Source organism: Nothobranchius furzeri, chromosome 2, assembly GCF_043380555.1.
Source record: "Nothobranchius furzeri strain GRZ-AD chromosome 2, NfurGRZ-RIMD1, whole genome shotgun sequence".
Lineage (NCBI taxonomy): Eukaryota > Metazoa > Chordata > Actinopteri > Cyprinodontiformes > Nothobranchiidae > Nothobranchius > Nothobranchius furzeri.
This window is the reverse complement of record NC_091742.1, coordinates 88,917,753-88,937,414: the sequence shown is the minus strand read 5'-3', so window position 1 is coordinate 88,937,414 and position 19,662 is coordinate 88,917,753. Positions and strand designations below refer to the sequence as shown.

Sequence of the window (19,662 nt, the reverse complement as noted above, 5' to 3'; positions counted from 1 at the left end):
TGTGTCCTGTCACTGTGACCCGATTGATCATGCACCCTGGCTACTTGGACAAGGGAGATCCTGTTTGGCTGACTGGTTAGTGTGTGTAACTTTCACCTGGGAGTCTGGAGATCAATTCCTGTTTGGATCATCTTTTTTATATCCGCCACAGAACTCAGCATTATGTGCCTGATCACGTGATTTTTATCTTGAGAGGCGCTATAGAAATGATATTTTCTTCTTCTTGACAGCTTCAGCAACGCTGTGCCACTCCGTAGATTTTCTCTTATTTGTTCTGCAAAAGCACTTCCTTTCATTTCTCCACCTCAACTTCTGCTATTTTTAAGGTTGTTAAATCTCTTTGATCTGATTAATTCAAAAGTAAGTCTTGAAGCGAAAAAGTAGGAAGCCAGGCAGCAGTTTTTCTGGAGGATTGAGAGGAGATACAGAAAAACTAGAGACAGACAGGACAGGAAAATAGTTAAATATAAACAAAAAAACAAAAAAAAGTGCTTTAAAATGAAAATGTAGGAAGATTTATCCCACTACACATTTTTATCTTTATAAAGCAATAACAAATTTGCATGAAAGTGCAATGTATGAAGAATGACGGCAATCTTGAACTTCGTTTTCTTTTAAAAACAAAAAACAAAAATACATGATGACCAGGACATAGAACTGTTTATTTCTTGGCTGAACAAATTCAAACGTAAGTTTGTTGCTTTTATCTGCACTGTGAAACATCATTTTGGAGTGTGTTACTATATACATATAAAAACAGGAATACAGGATTTCATACGTTACACCTTTTATTAGTCACTGAGTGTACATATAAAATATGAGTTAGTAAAAGATTGATAATTTTTTTAAGTTCTCAATTGTGCCACCAAATACAAATGTCCTCTAAGAATTTATTGAAATCACTGTTACGTATTTTTATTTAAGGAGTGGTTATGGATGGATCACTGAAAGCATCTTACTTAAGTAATTAGGAAATTAGACTGGGGACAGACCGAACTGCCAAAAACCTCTTTAGAAAAAGTGTTTATGAAAAATACAAACTTTTCTTAAAAAATAAATGTAGACAACCCTTCATATTTCAACGATTATTTATATTCAGTTTAACAAATTCTGTTATAAACAAACTAAACTTTCTAAACATTATCTCTACGACTAAATGGCTTAAGTTTGTTTAATTCAAGAAACAGGCATATAATATTAAAAATATTACCCTTTCCTGTAACCCATCAAGCTATTAGCGTGCACATGCACGCACACACACACACACATCAATGAATCGAGTATTTTCATACTCAACAGTTTTTATGTTTTACCCGACAAGTTTAAGAAAATAGGCACTCTCTTCCTCTGGGGTTCCTTGGTCCTCATAAAAAAAGTTCTGTTATTGAAGTTTTGTTTCCCCATTTTCTACATGTATTTTAATTAACTTCTATTTACTTACTAAGCCAGTAAAAACGTAAGGACCTCAACATAAATCCTTGCTGTTGGTCTAAAATACTAAAAGTAAAGTTATACTTGCTCCTCTCTGCAAAATGCTGACTCCCTTAAAAAAACACTATTGTCAAAGATCTAGAATTTATATTGATTTAATAGTTTATTAGTGGTTTTAGTTTTTAACACACAATGGCATTATTGGTGTAATTACAGCAAGATTATAGGGGTGTGCCATGGTTGGATTCAATTTCTATTCAGGGTCCTTCAGTTTGATCATGAAATGATTAACAGTTTTGATGCCTTTATGATTTGTTTTGTTTTGATCTGTGAAACACTTAAGTGAGTTGACGGGTTCTACCATAACGTGAGTGTTCAACTGAAGGTGGGTGGTGCCGAGGAGCGGGCAGCTGCAGCAGATTCTCCATCACCGGTCTGTGCTTATAAGGAGCAGGGAAACAACTCCACCTTGCCGGATGATTACTCAGTTTGGGTATCCTTTCCACAACCAGCTCTCCAGCCATAGCCAGACGAACCTCATCTCTGGACCACGTCCTCTCTGCCCAGCCAGACCGACCCGCTCTCCACCACTCACCCTGTACTCGCCCAATCTCCAGAGAACCTTTCTCGAGCCCAAACCCTCCTCAGACCTGACCACCTCCCTCTCCAGCTCCAGTCTTCCCTCCTCTAAATCGACCGCCACGTCACGAGCCTGTACGGACCCTCGCCTCACTTCGACGGAGCTCCCTTGGTTCTCCTTTCTAAGAATAAATATAGTTTTCTCATTTTTTCATCCCTCCCCCGATTGATTCTGTATGTCCTGGGTCAGGAGACTTAGCCACAACATGACACTTAGTGATTCTGTCTGTGACGAGTGCTATATAAATAAAATTGACTTACTTATACCACCATTGCATAATATTTAGTGAAAAACACACGATTGTGCTACATTACTGCCACAGACTGACCAGAAAAACAACCAAAGGCTCTCTGGTGCCGTCTCAGCTTTGCAGCGCCGTAGTTTTATGAAACAGGCTGGAGTTGTGGCAAGTTTTGTTAATCTTCCTCGACAGTTGGGAGGAACCACTGGCTTCGTCTCTTCAACTAACCTGGAAAAGAAATGTGTAAGGTGCTGCTGTGTTTTAACTTTCCTTTAATCTTCTTGATGAGTAAATCTTCAAAAACTAAATATTAAAACTAGTAAACAAGCTTTCACCATTGCTGTTTGTTTTGTCTGGTGGTCCGTCCCCTAACTTTTATGTTCCCACCACGCTTTGCGGCTACTTTTTGAGCATTTCTTTATCTTCGCTTTAGGGCTGGGCAATAAATAAAAAATGTATCGTTATCGAAATTTCTGACTCTTACTGAGATAGTTTTCCCCATGTCAATAAAATTGATAATGAAAAAATGAAAATATGTGTGTAGGTTGGCAGCGTTCATGTCCCTTTAAGAAGCTGTACCACCTTGAGTTGACTCAAGGTAATACATGTGACAGCCCCATCTAGTGGACAACTTTTGTTTCTGCACATACCTGTAGCTATCGTCCATTTATCGTTAACGAGGTGAAATCCTCAATATATCGTGATATTGATTTGAGGCCATATCGCCCAGCCCTAATTCATGTATGTAAGTTTTCAAATTTTTCAAATCTATTTGGAATCAGCATGTGTCATAACTAGCGATGGGTACAGAATTCGGTACTTTTTAAGGTATCGACCGAATTCCACAGTACCGACTGAGCACCGATTCACGTCATTTGAAACGGTGCCTCGTTTCGGTACCCGTCCTTCTTTACGAGAACTTGCCTAGACAGCTGCGCATGCGCAAGAGCGTTATGTCGTCGGTCGCTGCGAGCCAGTTGTAAACAGAGCAGCATGGCAGAAAGAAAAAACGCATGCTAACGCTTGGGTCCACTTCACTAAATGTGATGGGTAACTGGGTGATGATGAATCCAGCGACAACAATCTAAGTGAGACATCCTCATCTTAATCTGCTCCAGTAGGTAAATAAAATGTTTAAGATAACGTTAGCTTGATATGTTTGCTTCCGTTTCGCTAATGGTGCGTTCGCTTTCTCCTCAGAACTCCAAATTTCCGACTAGAAGAACATGAACGCGCTCTAAAGTTTGGCTTCACTTTACTAAATGCGACAGGTGAAGATGAAACCAGCGACAACGATCTAAGTGTGAGGCATCGTCGTTTTAATCTGCTCCAGCAGCTAAATAAACTGTTTAAGATAACGTTAGCTTGATGAATTAGCTTCCATTGCCACCATGTTATCAGCTAATGGTGTGTTCGCTTTCTCCTCGGAAATTCTAACTTCCCAGTAGGAAAAATCAAATGAAAAAAGACGGCAAAAGGAATGAAGATACACAGTAAATTTAGTTCACAGTAAAGATGTTTGCTTCAGTTTAATTATCAGCTTATAAAACTACAAGGACGATGTTAAAATACAATCAGTTGTATGTTATTTATCATGATATTTATCAAATATTGTTATATGTTGAGAAAAATATATATTTAATTATAAAAGACAATTAAAATATTAAACACTCAAAAGTATCTAAAATTGGTACCGTTAAGTACCGGTATCGATTCCTAGGTACCGGGAATTAGTACCGAATCGATTCAAATGTCAAAGGTACCCATCCCTAGTCATAACGATGTATCGATTAAACGGTGGATCGGCACACCCCTACTAGATTAGTATGTATGTTTGACAAAGTAAATATACCCTGAAAAGTAAGCAATCCCATTGCGGCTATTTGTCAGTTACAGTTAATTCCTGAGGAAGTACCCTCTAATAAAGAGTACAACAAAACTACTAGCAATAGTAGCGGAAACTGAAATACAGATTCTCACCAACAACCCTGAGAATAACCTCTCTACTTCAGGTGAACGAACTCAGCTGTGTCTCCATCAGAGTAAAACAGAAGCCCGGCGTAGAGCGGCTGAGTGAACGTGGTCTGGATTCTGTGGAGGGGGGTCATGGTTTCAGACACGCTGTAGAAAGAGAGAACACCTGCTCTGTGATCCAGGTACACTCCTACTCGGGAGGTACAAAAACCTGAAACTGGAGTTTTAACGTTGTTGTGCCAAAACGTGTAACTGTTCCTGTCGCAACATAACGCCCAAGATCTGTCATTGCAGCCTAACAAGCACTCATTTAGGCGTCCGGCTCGTTTGATGTTCTTGTATGTGACCGCCACGCGAACCCCCCCACGTTTTGACTCCACCTCCCAGTAACAGCGTCCAGTCAGACGCTCTCTGTTCAGGACCTGATGCCAGGCTGTAAATCTGTCTGGATGATGAGGATAGGACTGCTCTTCCTTCATATATGTTGCTTTTGTTTTGTCCTCGGACAACAGGAGATGGGCATGCGCCGTGTTCTCATCCAGAGTGATGTCTTGTGAAAATTTGAGGAATCCGGCTCTGCTCCTTGGTTCTGGCTGTGGCAGTAAAACATCAACTTCAGCAACTCTCAGTGAGATGTTTGTCCAGCTGTCCCTCAGCACGTCCTGCAGCTTGTCTCTGAGCTCTGACACAGCTTCTGTCACGTCCTCAAAATATCTCAGAGGACGAACGTTGATGCTGGATGAGTGTGGAGACCCACTGAGTGCTGACACTGAGGGGTAGTTGTGTAGAAACTGCTTGTGATCCTCTGTGTGTGACAGCTGCTCCAGCTCGGCGTCTTTCCTCTTCAGCTCAGTGATCTCCTGCTCCAGCTTCTCCTGAAGCTCCTTCACTCGCCTCACTTCAGTTTCCTGCTGGGATCTGACCTGCTGCTTCACATCAGAGCTTCTTTTGTGGATGAGGTGGACCAGCTGATGGAAGATCTTCTCATTGTCCTCCACTGTTTTATCAGCAGAGACATTGATGCCCTCCACCTCCTGCTGAAGAAGCGCCACATCTTCTTCTTTGTCCTGGATTCTCTGCTGGATTTGTTGTCTCCTCACCTGGAGCTCCTTCTGCTTCTCAGCTCTTTCTGCTGTAACTGAGACTGTTTCATGTCCTTTATGTTCATCCATTAAGCAGAGATAACAGATGAACTTTTCATCGGTATGGCAGAATATTTTCATCACCTCATCATGAAGAGAGCAGATGTTCTCCCGGAGGTCCATGCAGGGCTCCACCAGCTTGTGTTTTTCAAAGGCAGGGGATTCAAAATGAAGCTGGAGGTCTTTCTCACAATAAGAGGCCAAACAGACCAGACAGGACTTGACAGCTTTCAGTTTCCTCCCAGAGCAGACATCACAGGACACATCTTCAGGTCCAGCATAGCTGTGGTCTCCTGCAACTTTTCGCAGTCCAGCCTTCTTCAGCTCCTCCACTAAAGCTGCTAACATGTTGTTTTTCTTCAAGACAGGCCTGTGTCCAAAGGTGTGTCCACAGTGAGGGCAACTGTGAGGTTTTTCTCGGTCCACTTCATCCCAGTGGGCTTTAATACAGCTCATGCAGTAGCTGTGTCCACAGGGAATGGTCACCGGATCCTTCAGCAGATCCAGACAGATGGTACAGGAGATAGAGTCTTGGTTCAGCTCATCTGCTTTTTGCTCCATTTTTCTTACTGCTAATAGCTGATCAAGCCCGTTTTTACAAAAATATATCAGGATATCTGAATATGGTCTTAAAGAGAAAGGATGTCCACTCCAGTCAGCTTCTGCACCTTAGTTTGTCTTCAAGTTTCCAATCTAAAAAAGGACAAGAAAAAACTGTTATTTCAACTATAACCTAATCTATCTATCTACCTGTCTGTCTGTCTGTCTATTTATCTATCATCTGTCTATCTATCTACAGTGGGGCAAAAAAGTATTTAGTCAGCCACCGATTGTGCAAGTTCTCCCACTTAAAATGATGACAGAGGTCAGTAATTTACATCATAGGTACACTTCAACTGTGAGAGACAGAATGTGAAAAAAAATCCATGAATTCACATGGCAGGATTTTTAAAGAATTTATTTGTAAATCAGGGTGGAAAATAAGTATTTGGTCACTTCAAACAAGGAAAATCTCTAGCTCTCACAGACCTGTAACGTCTTCTTTAAGAAGCGTTTCTGTCCTCCACTCGTTACCTGTATTAATGGCACCTGTTTGAACTCATTATCTGTATAAAAGACACCTGTCCACAGCCTCAAACAGTCAGACGCCAAACTCCACTATGGCCAAGACCAAAGAGCTTTTGAAGGACACCAGGAAAAGAATTGTAGACCTGCACCAGACTGGGAAGAGTGAATCTACAATAGGCAAGCAAATTGGTGTGAAAACATCAACTGTGGGAGCAATTATCAGAAAATGGAAGACATACAAGACCACTGATAATCTCCCTTGATCTGGGGCTCCACGCAAGATCTCATCCCGTGGGGTCAAAATGATCATGAGAACGGTGAGCAAGAATCCCAGAACCACACGGGGGGACCTGGTGAATGACCTGCAGAGAGCTGGGACCACAGTAACAAAGGTCACCATCAGTAACACACTACAACGGCAGGGAATCAAATCCTGCAGTGCCAGACGTGTTCCGCTGCTGAAAACCAGTGCATGTCCAGGCCCGTCTGAAGTTTGCCAGAGAGCACATGGATGATACAGCAGAGGATTGGGAGAATGTCATGTGGTCAGATGAAACCAAAGTAGAACTTTTTGGTATAAACTCAACTCGTCGTGTTTGGAGGAAGAAGAATACTGAGTTGCATCCCAAGAACACCATACCTACTGTGAAGCATGGGGGTGGGAACATCATGCTTTGGGGCTGTTTTTCTGCTAAGGGGACAGGACGACTGATCCGTGTTAAGGACAGAATGAATGGGGCCATGTATCGTGAGATTCTGAGCCAAATCCTCCTTCCATCAGTGAGAGCTTTGAAGATGAAACGTGGCTGGGTCTTCCAACACGACAATGATCCCAAACACACCGCCCGGGCAACAAAGGAGTGGCTCCTAAGAAGCATTTGAAAGTCCTGGAGTGGCCTAGCCAGTCTCCAGACCTCACCCCCATAGAAAATCTGTGGAGGGAGTTGAAAGTCCGTGTTGCTCGGCGACAGCCCCAAAACATCACTGCTCTCGAGAAGATCTGCATGGAGGAATGGGCCAAAATACCAGCTACTGTGTGTGCAAACCTGATAAAGACCTACAGTAATCGTTTGACCTCTATTATTGCCAACAAAGGTTATGCTACAAAGTATTGAGTTGAATTTTTGTTATTGACCAAATACTTATTTTCCACCCTGATTTACAAATAAATTCTTTAAAAATCCTGCCATGTGGATTCATGGATTTTTTTTCACATTCTGTCTCTCACAGTTGAAGTGTATCTATGATGAAAATTACTGACCTCTGCCATCATTTTAAGTGGGAGAACTTGCACAATCGGTGGCTGACTAAATACTTTTTTGTCCCACTGTATCTATCTATCTGATGTAAAAGCTCAAAAATAGAAGATTGACCTCTAAACTCCTACTGAACAAAGAAATGGTGTCATCATGGCTCCTGGTCTGGAAAATGGTCTTTGAATCATTTGTCTTTCAAGTTTTCCCTAAAACACTCTGCTTATGGTGTCTGTCTTCTGCACAAGCCAAGGAGAAAGAGAGGAGGGTGTGAACAATGGAGAGCAATGCGGAAAGGGGGGATGGGCTCAAAGGGTCAGAGGTCAGACGGCTGTTAGGAAACAGAATGCACATACTTGGGGTAACTAGGCCGAGGACAAGAATCAGACAAACACACATTCTTTACAGGAAAAGGTTTCAGTAAAATGTTTATCTGTAAAAGAATATTCACACTGTCATTTAAAAATAACAATTAAACAATGTCTTGTTGTGTGGTTGTTTTGCTTTCCCCTGAAGTTTCTCCTTTTTGTGCCATAGAGTTAGCCTGGCAAGCCATCCTATATATGTGAATATTAAAATAAATTATTTAGCTTCAGTCTAGATTCTAGGCTACCAAAGTGTGACTATATTAATAAGATAACGGTGAAAATACCAGAAATCTGCATTTCAGACTGGAACTGATGACAGAATTAACATAATTAATATTTCCACATAAGAACATTGTTATATGCTCAGAATAAATGCTTGTTAGGATAGATATAAAATACTTTTCTACAGTTTTGTACACATCTCGAAGAAGTGAAACCAGTGCCCCCCCAGTGGACGAAGTAAAAGTGTAGAAAATATGTAACGAATATCACAGCGACGGATACAACCTACAGGAGGAAAGTATAGGTTTCATATTGCACGCGCATGGACCCTAAACACAAAAATATGGCATATCTGAATCCACTGAGTTCTCGGGGGGGCGGCGGATCACGTGACCACGGAGGGGTCCTAACAAAAGACTGCGGGAAGGAAGGAACTCGTTTCAAACCAATGGAAACGAATCAGAAAAACTGTCATTGTGTAACTAGTACAACAAACGCTCTGAATGATCCGTCAAAGTTCAGTTTGCGATCAGAATGAGACCGTAAAACCGATCAAGAGGCGTCGCTCCGCTGTACTCACCCCTAGCAACCGTTCTGCTAGCAACGACCAGGCAACGACGCGATGTGGGAGGGGGAGGCAACTACGGAAGCGCAGGAAATGCGTCAAAGACTAAACGTTATTTTTTTCATGTTTTTATTTATTTATTATTATTATTTTGTTGCTTCATGCTCATAAATAAAAGAAAGTCAAAGACGAAAAATAAAAAGTTGGGGGCTGCAAAGTGTGGAAAGATTAAGCAACAACAAATAAATAATTCATACCTGTTATGTCTGATTGGTCCAAGATATCTTTTACTAGTTTTTTTTTTTTTTGGGTGGGGATTCTGGGAAGATGGCGGAGGGAACGGTTTAACTTTAGTGGGCTCTGATGCTTTTGTTGAAATCAACCTTCTGACTAGATATCAGTGAAGATAAACGGAACTACAAGCTACCGAGTTACCATTCTATCTCTACACCTGAAGGTCCTCCGCAGCATCATGGCTAACATTAGCAAAGAGCACGGCTACCACCTAGCGGCTCTTCAGCAGGCATGCTACTGAATTGATGGAGCAACAGCTCGACATACAGACAAGTCACAAGCTGACCGCCATCACACATCTGTGAAAAGCCAAAATCCAAAGAACATGAAGGCCAACCAGTCGCAGACGCAGAAGGAAGTTTCTAGCACAGTCCTTCTCGATGCTATCCAAAAACTGATGTGTAAATTTGATACCCAAAGTGAACATCTAGAGTTACGAATTCCAGAAAATACCGACGCTGTAAAAAGTGAAGGAGTCTGTTGATGCCAAAACAGAAGCTGTCAAAAGTGTGGTGCAAGATGTGAAACGTATTAAACTACAGATGACAGTGCTCAAAAAAAGAGAATGAGGCGCTTCGGGAGATGTGTCTGGAGAGTGCGAGATATAAACGAAGATGGTGGTCACCGTTGCTTATTGGTGTTCCTGAGAAAGAGGAATATTAAAAAAATAATAATAATCTTTTACAAGTTATTGTTCGGTTTGGGCTTTTGTTACGGAGACCTCATTGTAAGATTTAACCACGTTTAAAATAAAATAGTCAATAATACCGTGAAACAAATAAATAAATATGAAAGTAAATAATTAGAAGAGGACATATTGGGTGACATGTAGCCTAATTTTTTACGTCCTCTTTCTAGTTATTAAATATGTATTAAAGTTTATTTACACATTTACAAAGTTTTATTGATTTTAGAAGCTTAGACATTGGCTGTCTTTTAAGCAACCGCATAATTTTTCTTTTCTTGGTGGTAATTTACTGAAGAGGATTTCTCCATTAAAAACGTACAAAAAATATATTTTTCTACATTTATTTGTTTGTTTCAAGCCTAAATGCATTTCGGTTCTGCTATTTTAATATTTAGCTTTTTTTGTTTTGCTACTGCGTGTAAAAAACGGATTTAAAACGCTCAGGAGGGTTTTATTATTATTTTTTATTATTATAAAAACTTATTAAATTAAATAAAAAGAAATAAAAACGTGTCACCTGTTTCTGGAGATTGCGAGAATTATTTGCTTTATTTGTTTATTATTTGAGAATTATTTAGAAGAATGAAAGCACAGGTCACGTTTTCTAAATGCATGTTCTTGATCATTGTTTGTTTACCAAAATCAAGCGCGTTCTTTGTTGCCTGACGTCATCAGTATGCGCCAAATGTTGTTAAGTATGCACGAGGAGCTAAAAAGTTTATTTTCTTTTTAAAGTTGGGAAAAACGTCATGAAAACAAACGTTAACCGAATACGTTTGGTTATTAAAGTGCTCTGTTTGGATTGGAGTCAGAAATATAAACTCGGGGTAGGAATAAACAAGATGTGACCAAAAACCGGCGTTTGTAAACTCCAGAGGAGGAGAGGAGCTTCCTTAATGTAAGTTTTTCTTTTGTTTTAGCTGTGATTTAATCAGCTGCTGGTGGGCCAGAAACTATTAGTAGTTAATAAAGAGACTTTTAGGCGGTTTTATTGTGACATAAGAATGTAAATTATTACAATAATAACAGAAATGCTTACTTGACTGAACAATGAAAAAAGATCAATCAATCAATCAAATTTGATTTGTATAGCACCTTCTACAACATTATCCGAAGCCCAAGGTGCTGAACAACATAATTAAAAGAAAAACATTCTCAATACATGGGCATAAAAGCACGATAAAAACGTAAAATCATAAAATAGCAAGCAAACAGCATTACAGATAAGAGATATTGGAATAAGACCAATCGATTAAAAAAAACAAATGTCAGACAAAATAAAATCAAGCATCCGGTATAAAAAGAAGAATAGTTAAAACCATAATGTTAGGGCAATTCAAGTGACCCTAGCGCTGAAACGCAATCAGATAAAAATGAGTCTTTAAACGAGACTTAAAAACTTGAAGGGATGGAGCCTGTCTAATGCTCAGTGGCAATTCGTTCCACAGAGTTGGAGCCAAAATAGAAAAAGCACGACTACCCCTCGATCGAAACTTCGACCGGGGGACCACCAGAAGTTCCTGCTCGGCTGAGCGAAGAGCCCGAGATGGAGCATACCTGTTCAAAAGCGCAGTAATGCACGGGGGGCACTGCCCTGGAGGGCCTTATAAACGAGAGTTAAGATTTTAAACTGAGCTCGATATTTTACCGGGAGCCAGTGCAGAGCAGCCAGCACTGGGGTAATGTGCTCTCGACATCTAGTGCCTGTCAGGAACCTAGCCACAGAGTTCTGCACAAACTGGAGCCGTGCAACCGTGCACTGGGCCAGACCAGCATACAGAGCGTTGCAGTAGTCCAGCCGGGACAGGACAAAGGCATGCAAGATAATTACAAAATCATCCCTCCCAAAATAGTAATACGTTTGATATGAATCAAAAGTGACCACTGCTTTCTATAATGTGCATCTTCATCATCATCAATCAATGAATCTTTATTTTCTTTATTTATTTCCACTGCCTGCTGGAGCCCAAGGCGCTGAACATAAAATACAGTAAAAACACAGATAGCAATAAAAAGAAGATGAAAACAACATACAGACATAAAAGCACCATACAAAATGTACACAAGGAGCATAAAAGCATACAACCAGGTCACATAAAAGCCAAACCATAAGAAATGAGTTTTAAAACGACTCTTAAACACATGCAGCGAAGGAGACGGTTTAATATCAAGTGGAAGCTAATTCCAGAGAGAAGGAGCCAAGACCGAGAAAGCCCGATCACCTCTAGACCTGTACCTAGTTTGTGGGACAGTCAGCATCTCCATCATCATGCTTATGTAAACAAAGTGTAGAGTGAAGTAACAGGCTCACAACTTTTAAGTCATGCTGTGATGTAGAGTACACCTCAGTGTTAAGACTTAAACAAAACAAAGGACCCGCATATAGGCCTCTCTCACACACATACAAATGCTTGACAGGTATGAGTAAAAAAAGTGACATAGAGAACAATTAAACTAATTGTAAATATGAAATTATCCATTCCAAAATACAAGTACTTTGCATATAAAAGAAAAGTCTGCACTGCTTTCCTTAATGTGCATCATCACTCTTATGTAAACAAAGGACAGTCAAGTCCTCGGCTCACAAATTTGAAGTCGTGCTGTCTTGTCCAGTACTACTCCATGTTCACACTTCCAACAAAACAACTACAGGTTGTTTACCTGCTGCTGGTTGCACACGTAACAACGCCTAGGTGTCTTTTTTTCTCGGTATCTGGGAGGCAGTCATTCCAAGGCAGAGCGTGTGAAACCATCTTGAAAAACTTCCATGTAGAATCTAACAAGGACAAAGAAATGCAACTACATAACCTTTGTTCCATGGCACTTAATTACAATATTTTCTGATCAATTTCATGCCATCACCCTTAATCTTTACTACAAATGATCAGTGAAAATTTACAACATTAGTATTATCAGTACACTTGTTTAGTTCTTCTCATGTCAAATATTGATGGAATGGATCTTTTTTTTTACATAGGTACTACCAAATAAATGAGTAGCGGAGCAAATAATGAATAGCTTCAATTATCATTAAACCATGTATAGCAACTAGGGCTGCAACTAACGATTATTTTCATAATCGATTAATCTGTCGATTATTTTTTCGATTAATCGATTAATCGGTTTGTTATTGTTTAGCTATTTAACCTATACAAGTGATGAATACATTTCAGTTAAGAAAAAGAAAAACATAAGAGAATTGTGCAGTTGAATGCAATCTATTTTATTGCACATGAACACAGTCAGCGGTGTAAAATGAGCTAAACAGTGCAAAATATCAGTCCAGAATAATTTTTTGGCATCAAAATATAAGAGGTAAATTCCATAAAAAATAATGTAGAATCTGGAATAGAGTTTGTAAGTGGTATGCATTGCTGGGGGTGAGTGTCTTGTTCCCCATGTAGTTGTCCATCGTTGCTTGTTTTTTTCTGCATAAGAAACACAAATAAACTGAATTAAGTACACATATAAAATAAAGCAGCACACACACTACAACACTAAATCAATATTACATTATTTGAATTAATTAACAATATACAGTGATCATTTAATTTGACAAAAATGTGTTGTGAGGCGTTTTTTGGCGTTAGATAGTAAAACAGCCTTTTAATAGTTAAAAAAAAGGACTTTCTGAATTTCTCCTGTATTTAAAAATTGAAAGCGTACAACTATGCCGCGTTATATTCACCTGGACACAGCTCGTCTGTATATTTTTCACCGCGGAGTTGTCCTTTTTTGAATGAGGAACATAGTTATGGGTTTGTGCCGTTTTTCTCTTAACGAGAACATTCTTATAAACAGACGTGCTAAATTTGGCAAGCGCATGATACACAACACGGAGGAGATTCACGATTGCATCTAGTCAATCAGAAGTAGAACACCGTAAACTGACGCGGCAAAAAAAAAACATGTTTAACATCCACTATAACGAACTCAGCTAACACTAAGTCCCAAATGTGATCTGCGTTAGCTTGTTTATTTTCTGTTACTTACCGGACATTCCTCTGCTGCATCAGCCCCCACGTTTTCGTCTCAAATGTTCACTTAGGGACGTCGTGCTTCCGTCGTGCCATGGTTTTTGCAGGTCACCGGTCTTTTCAAGGCATCTAGTGAAGTGCTCCCATACTCGTGAGGTTTTTGTCCGGGGTTTCTCTTGTTTTGTCGCTTCTATTTTTCTTCCATATTTCTTGTTGATCCGCCATCTCTCACAGCAAGATGAGCGTCAGTAACGTGATACGTCATGAAAACCGAGGGCACTTATTGGCTCATTTCTTCTTCTACGGCTCCACTGGTAGATCAGTGGCTCATTACTGCCACACACTGGCGGCAAATTTAACAGATTGTAACCGATGTCAGATTGTGGTAAAAAAATAGACTTTATGCGGTAAAATATGATTATTAAACAACTAATCGATGACTAAAAAAGTTGTTAACTATTTTAATAATCGATTATAATCGATTAAATCGATTAGTTGTTTCAGCTCTAATAGCATCCTTGGGTATCTGACACCCTAATGGGTTCCCCACAAGATTGCAGGGGCCCACACACTTTAGTCTCTGATGAAGTTGTGAGGTTCTAAAGATGATAATTTTCAAAATTACATTTATAAATAGCTCTGGACAAAAACAATTGTACAATCAACACTTTGTGTTAGAGTTACAACCAGGCTACAACCCCTTATGGATATATAAATGTATAATTATTCACTTTGATGTGTGTGTGTGCATAAGGCTTGTGTCTGTAAGGTGCTTGACTCATGTTGGACACAAACAGGAGGGTGCTTGTGGGGAAAAACAAATTGTGAACTGCTGCTCTAAGGTCCTTCATCCAGTCACTCACACATAAAAGCAGGGGTAGGGAACCCTGGTCCTGGAGAGCCACTATCTAGCACATTTTAGAGGTTTCCTTGCTTCAACACATTTGATTCACATGTTCAGCAGCTCACGAGGCTCTACAGAAGCATGTTAATCACCTGCTGATTATTATCAGGTGTGTTGATGCTGGTGTAATGATAATAGAGGGTAAATTGGGTTAAGTAAATTGCTTGAAAAGCTATTTATATTATTACCACTACTTGTGACCAGTAAGTGGTGATACTCTATATTACCTGCTTGGCCTTATTGTTTTTGTCAGAAGACTCTAAGGTTCTTTTATTCATTAAGGGATCGTACACACTTCGCTTTGATTCAAGAAACAGTCAGGTTTGTCAACAAATTAAGAATTTATTTACAAACACTTAAGACTTGACAAATTGTTTAAACTATTATTTACTGTGAGTGGATGCGAACTAAAGGATAGTCTGGAACCTTTGTGTGAATATTGTATTCAGAATCTCCGTTCTCTAAGATGAGTTCTGGATATAAAAGAATTTGGTTTGCATTAAGCTATAAGTTGTTATTATCAAAACCACATGCAGACGCTATCTCGCTGTGCTCTACCTCACCCGTTTGAATCCAAGATGTCCAGGAGCCGACGACCCCACAGCACCTGGTTCGTAGAGAAACCTCGATGCGACCAAATCAGTCCTCAGATGTCTCCGAGTCACAATGATGGATGAAACCAAGCGTCTTAAAAATAACTCTGAAGGAGTTTTGAGTCAGCTTAGTTCTGCAGGAAACTATCTTGTTGTTTCAGCTTCGCAGGTGCAAAAAAGGTTTAAGGTTTTGACAACGTGTCAAAATCCTTCTGGTTAAAGAGGTCTGCTAAAGATGGCCGGTCTAAAGCTTTTCTCTAGAACCCTCGAACTGTTGAACTGTTCGAACCGTTTTGTCTGAAGTTGAACTGCGGGAAAAACCAGAGTAAAACTAGTTTGAACGGATTGATGTTATCTTGAATAGCCAACCAGAAGTTGGCATGTTTGAGGAATATTACCAAGTATCGCAGAGACACACCCTCTGTGATGGAGGCTCTGAATTAGGGCTGGGCAATATGGCCTCAAATTTATATTGCGATATAATCGGAAGCGTGTGCGGTAACGATATATATTGCAATATATTTTGTCCTCTGTTGTTATATGTCAAAATGACATGCTTTTAAATATCCTCATGTGGCAAATATTTGCCACTTGAGGCATATAGGCCTCCTCCTCCACCCACTCCATGCTTGCAGTCACTGCCATTCTGCTGCCCCAATGTCAGCAGGGTGCACATCTTAGTGACGTCATGTGTTATCGCGGTATTGCGATGTAGCCCTGCCCAAAACTCTATCATTACCCAGATTTATATCGTTTCCACCTTATGTCGTTTATATTGCCCACCCCTACTCTGAATCTAGGCAAAAGGTCAACTATGCCTCATGCGTTAACTTAGCTTTACTTGTGAGTGCAAATGTTCTGACCTCGTCAAGTAAACATACTAAAACAATCATTGAGCACAGATTAATGAAACACTTCATTATTTATAATTAGCAATAACAAAAGTTCATTCAGTGATTATTTTTAATTATAAAATCTTCTTTTCTTCTTCCATCTGGGAATTAAGGAGTTTCCTGTGATGGACCTTGGAGGAGAAAATTGTTATTGTTTATTTCTTTATTATCTCTGCAGTCCAGCTGGTGTGAGGAAGTAGGCTCCTCTGATTAAAGGGCCTACATGCAGACTTCGAGACTCCTGTGAGGGGAAAAGATACTGTAGGATGTCATAGCCAGGGTAAGTTGACCTGGCTGTGCATTTGACCTGTGGGATCTCAAAATCAGGCCATTTCGTGACGTTACACTGGGTAGTAGGGCTACAACAACGAATCGATAAATTCGATGAAAATCGATTACTAAAAGCGTTGGCAACGAATTGCGTCATCGATTTGTTGTGTTGCACAACTCTTCCAAAAGCCCCCTCCCCTCCCGCCCGCCGTTGCGTGCAGACCGGAGAGCCGGCAGGTGTTTGGAAGAGGAACATGGCAGAAGCAGCGAGACCCAAAAAAAGTAAAAACTTCTAAAGTTTGGGAGCATTTTCAGTTAAATCAGGCGAAGACATTCGTTACCTGCAACGTTTGTAGGTCAGACTTAGCATGGCACGGGAGTACTACAGTGATGATGCAGCATCTGAAACGCAAGCATGTCAGAATCATCAGCGAGGAAGGAGAGAGCTCGGTGTCCGGGTAAGTTAAAATCTTTTCAAAAGTGATTCACCCAAGCCCCGGATTATTACACAGGCTAGACATGCCCTAAGCTCGTAAAAAAAAGTCTATAAAACCGTAAGCGCGACGCCATTAGATAGGCGGGGGGGGGGGGGGGGGGGGGACTCGCGCCACTGCCATTTCTGTAATATACTTACACATCTATATTATTGCTAATATATATTGTAATATATATATTGTAATACATCTATATCACAGCTAAAGCACTTCTGGATGGATGCAAACTGCATTTCGTTGCCCTGTACCTGTACATGTGCAATGACAATAAAGTTGAATTCTATTCTATTCTATTCTATTCTATTCTATTATCCGTTTATAGCTAAACATAAATGTTAAACGTCTGCCTCGCTATCAGAATTAGTAGTATTGTAGTTATCGAAGAAGATTTTTCACAAATTATACAAATCTTTTATTGGTGAGAATTTTCTAATTATTTCATTTATCAGGATTTAAAGATGCTTCAGCGAATCTGCAAACAAGCTAGGTTTTGAACGCAAACATGGTCATGGGCTACACATTCTTGTGTATAGCCTCTGTTGTTTCCTACTCTCACATTGTACTCTCATCACTGGTTGATCGTGTCAATCCTTGAGTGTATTTTCTGTCATCATTTGTAGACCGGGGTTGTACATTTTCTGACTCTGCTTGAAGACTTTCAGAAGCTGGATTTGGTTGTGAGAGTGCACAATCAGCATTGGTGGGCCGGTCACTACAGTTAACGCTCATGTGCACAGTTTTTCATCATAACTATTCACGACTAAACATTTGTCTACAACGGCCGAAAAACACAGCGTGAACCAGGCTTTAGACAATGTTGTGGACTTCAGAATACCGGGGATGTGTGTTGGGAAAAAAATGCAGTAATCTGTTTTATCACAGTACAGGAGAGACGATACGATGTATGGTGATTCTTAAAGAGCAAGTCACCCCCTACCAGATTCTTATTCCACTCCCACTTTGTTTGAAAAATGCAACAAATGCTGTTACCTAGCAAACCAAGATGGCAGAGCTGCTAACAAATACACACACAAATACACACACACTAACTCTCAACAGCATTGTGACATCATCTTGTACCAGCTAATGTCATAGTGTAGATCTTAGCCAATAGCGATGGCAGATTTAAATTCAAATGCATTGCAGTGTTTTTACCTGAAGATGGCGCAACACTGACAGTTTTAGGCAGAATATTTAAAATTTCACTCAGATGCACTAAAGTGCCAAATTATTGACTGCACACGTCTACAGCATGATTGGACACTCATTAATATAGTTTATCATTTGGGGCTAGCGATGGGTACCGAATTTGGTACTTTTTAAGGTACCGACCGAATTCCATAGTACCGACTGGGCACCGATTCACGTCATTTGAAACGGTGCTTCGTTTCGGTACCCGTCCTTCATAACGAGAACTTGCTTAGACAGCTGCGCATGCACAAGAGCGTTATGTCATCGGTCGCTCTGAGCCAGTTGTAAACAGAGCAGCATGGTAGAAAGAACGCACGCTAAAACTTTGGTCCACTTCACTAAATGTGATGGGTAACTGGGTGATGATGAAGCCAGCGACAACGATCTAAGTGAGACATCCTCATCTTAAAGATGTTTGCTTCAGTTTAATTATCAGCTTATAAAACTACAAGGACAATGTTAAAATACAAACAGTTGTATGTTATTTATCATGATCAGGGATGTGTATTTTTGAAATTCTGGTGATACGATACATATCATGATACAGGGGAGACGATACGATAAATCACAATATATTGCGATACATTCAGTCAGATGTCACATGCAATTTTGTTTTACTGAATTTATTGTAAGAATGTTCAATAAACAGTCCAAACTGATACATAACATGTTTAACATGAGGTATCTGAACCATGATGGAGGGATTTACAGTTAAATGGTGGAAACAAAACCTGTTGCACACTGCTGCCAACTAGCGGGTGGTGATTAAATTGCACAAAATGAAAAGAAAATACACAAAAGTTTGCATGTAAATTCTTTCAAGAATTAGATGCACGGCTTTTGAATATCGATGTAATAATCGCAGGAAAAAATATCACGATATATTGCCATATCAATATTTCCGATACATGGCTTTTGAATATCGATATAATATTGCTGGAAAAAATCACGATATATTGCCATATCGATATTTTCTTACATTCCTAATCGTGATATTTATCAAATATGGTTATATATTGAGAAAAATATATATTTAATTATAAAAGAGAATTAAAATATGAAACACTCAAAAGTATCGAAAATTGGTACCGTTAAGTACCGGTATTGATTCCTAGTACCGGGAATTAGTACCGAATCAATTCAAATGTCAAAGGCACCCATCCCTATCTGGGGGTGACTTGCTCTTTAGGATTTAAGACTGAATTTACTTACTTAACCCAGGCCAGACGCTTCCAAGACACATTCAGTGTTTTTGCGAGGTTTCATTATGTCAGAATGAGGGCGGTCATTTTTGCTGCCACCTAGCAGTCGGAGTTTGAATTGCACCAGACAATTCAGTAAATATATTTGCAAGTAAAATCACAATAAATGGTTGGTACGCTGTTTTTAAATATCAGTTTAACTAATAATGAAGTATCTATCATCATCATTATGGGATTCATACCAACTCTCAC

At 39.8% G+C, this 19,662-nt stretch overlaps 2 protein-coding genes across 3 annotated transcripts in view; one reads left to right on the top strand and one right to left on the bottom strand.

The window, feature by feature from the left end:
- Nucleotides 1-4,150: 4,150 nt before the first annotated feature.
- On the bottom strand, nt 4,151-8,996 carry LOC107376832 (tripartite motif-containing protein 16). Of its 2 annotated transcripts, XM_070548160.1 has the most exons (3): nt 8,920-8,960; nt 7,870-7,988; nt 4,151-6,121 (listed from the first exon to the last, which is right to left on the bottom strand). In XM_070548160.1, exon 3 carries the CDS (start codon nt 5,987-5,989, stop codon nt 4,316-4,318), a length of 1,674 nt encoding a protein of 557 aa, XP_070404261.1. In that variant the 5' UTR covers nt 5,990-6,121; nt 7,870-7,988; nt 8,920-8,960; the 3' UTR covers nt 4,151-4,315. The 2 variants fall into 2 exon arrangements, with proteins under 2 accessions (XP_070404261.1, XP_054603323.2); XM_054747348.2 differs by lacking the exon at nt 7,870-7,988 and having other exon boundaries at nt 8,920-8,996.
- Nucleotides 8,997-10,594: 1,598 nt separating this feature from the next.
- The window catches only part of LOC107376820 (F-box/WD repeat-containing protein 7), a 49,971-nt gene continuing 40,903 nt past the window's right edge, over nt 10,595-19,662 (top strand). The window contains exon 1 of the mRNA XM_015946115.3: nt 10,595-10,784. The gene's annotated coding sequence lies outside the window, so the exon portion shown is untranslated. The remainder of the gene's footprint in view (nt 10,785-19,662) is intronic.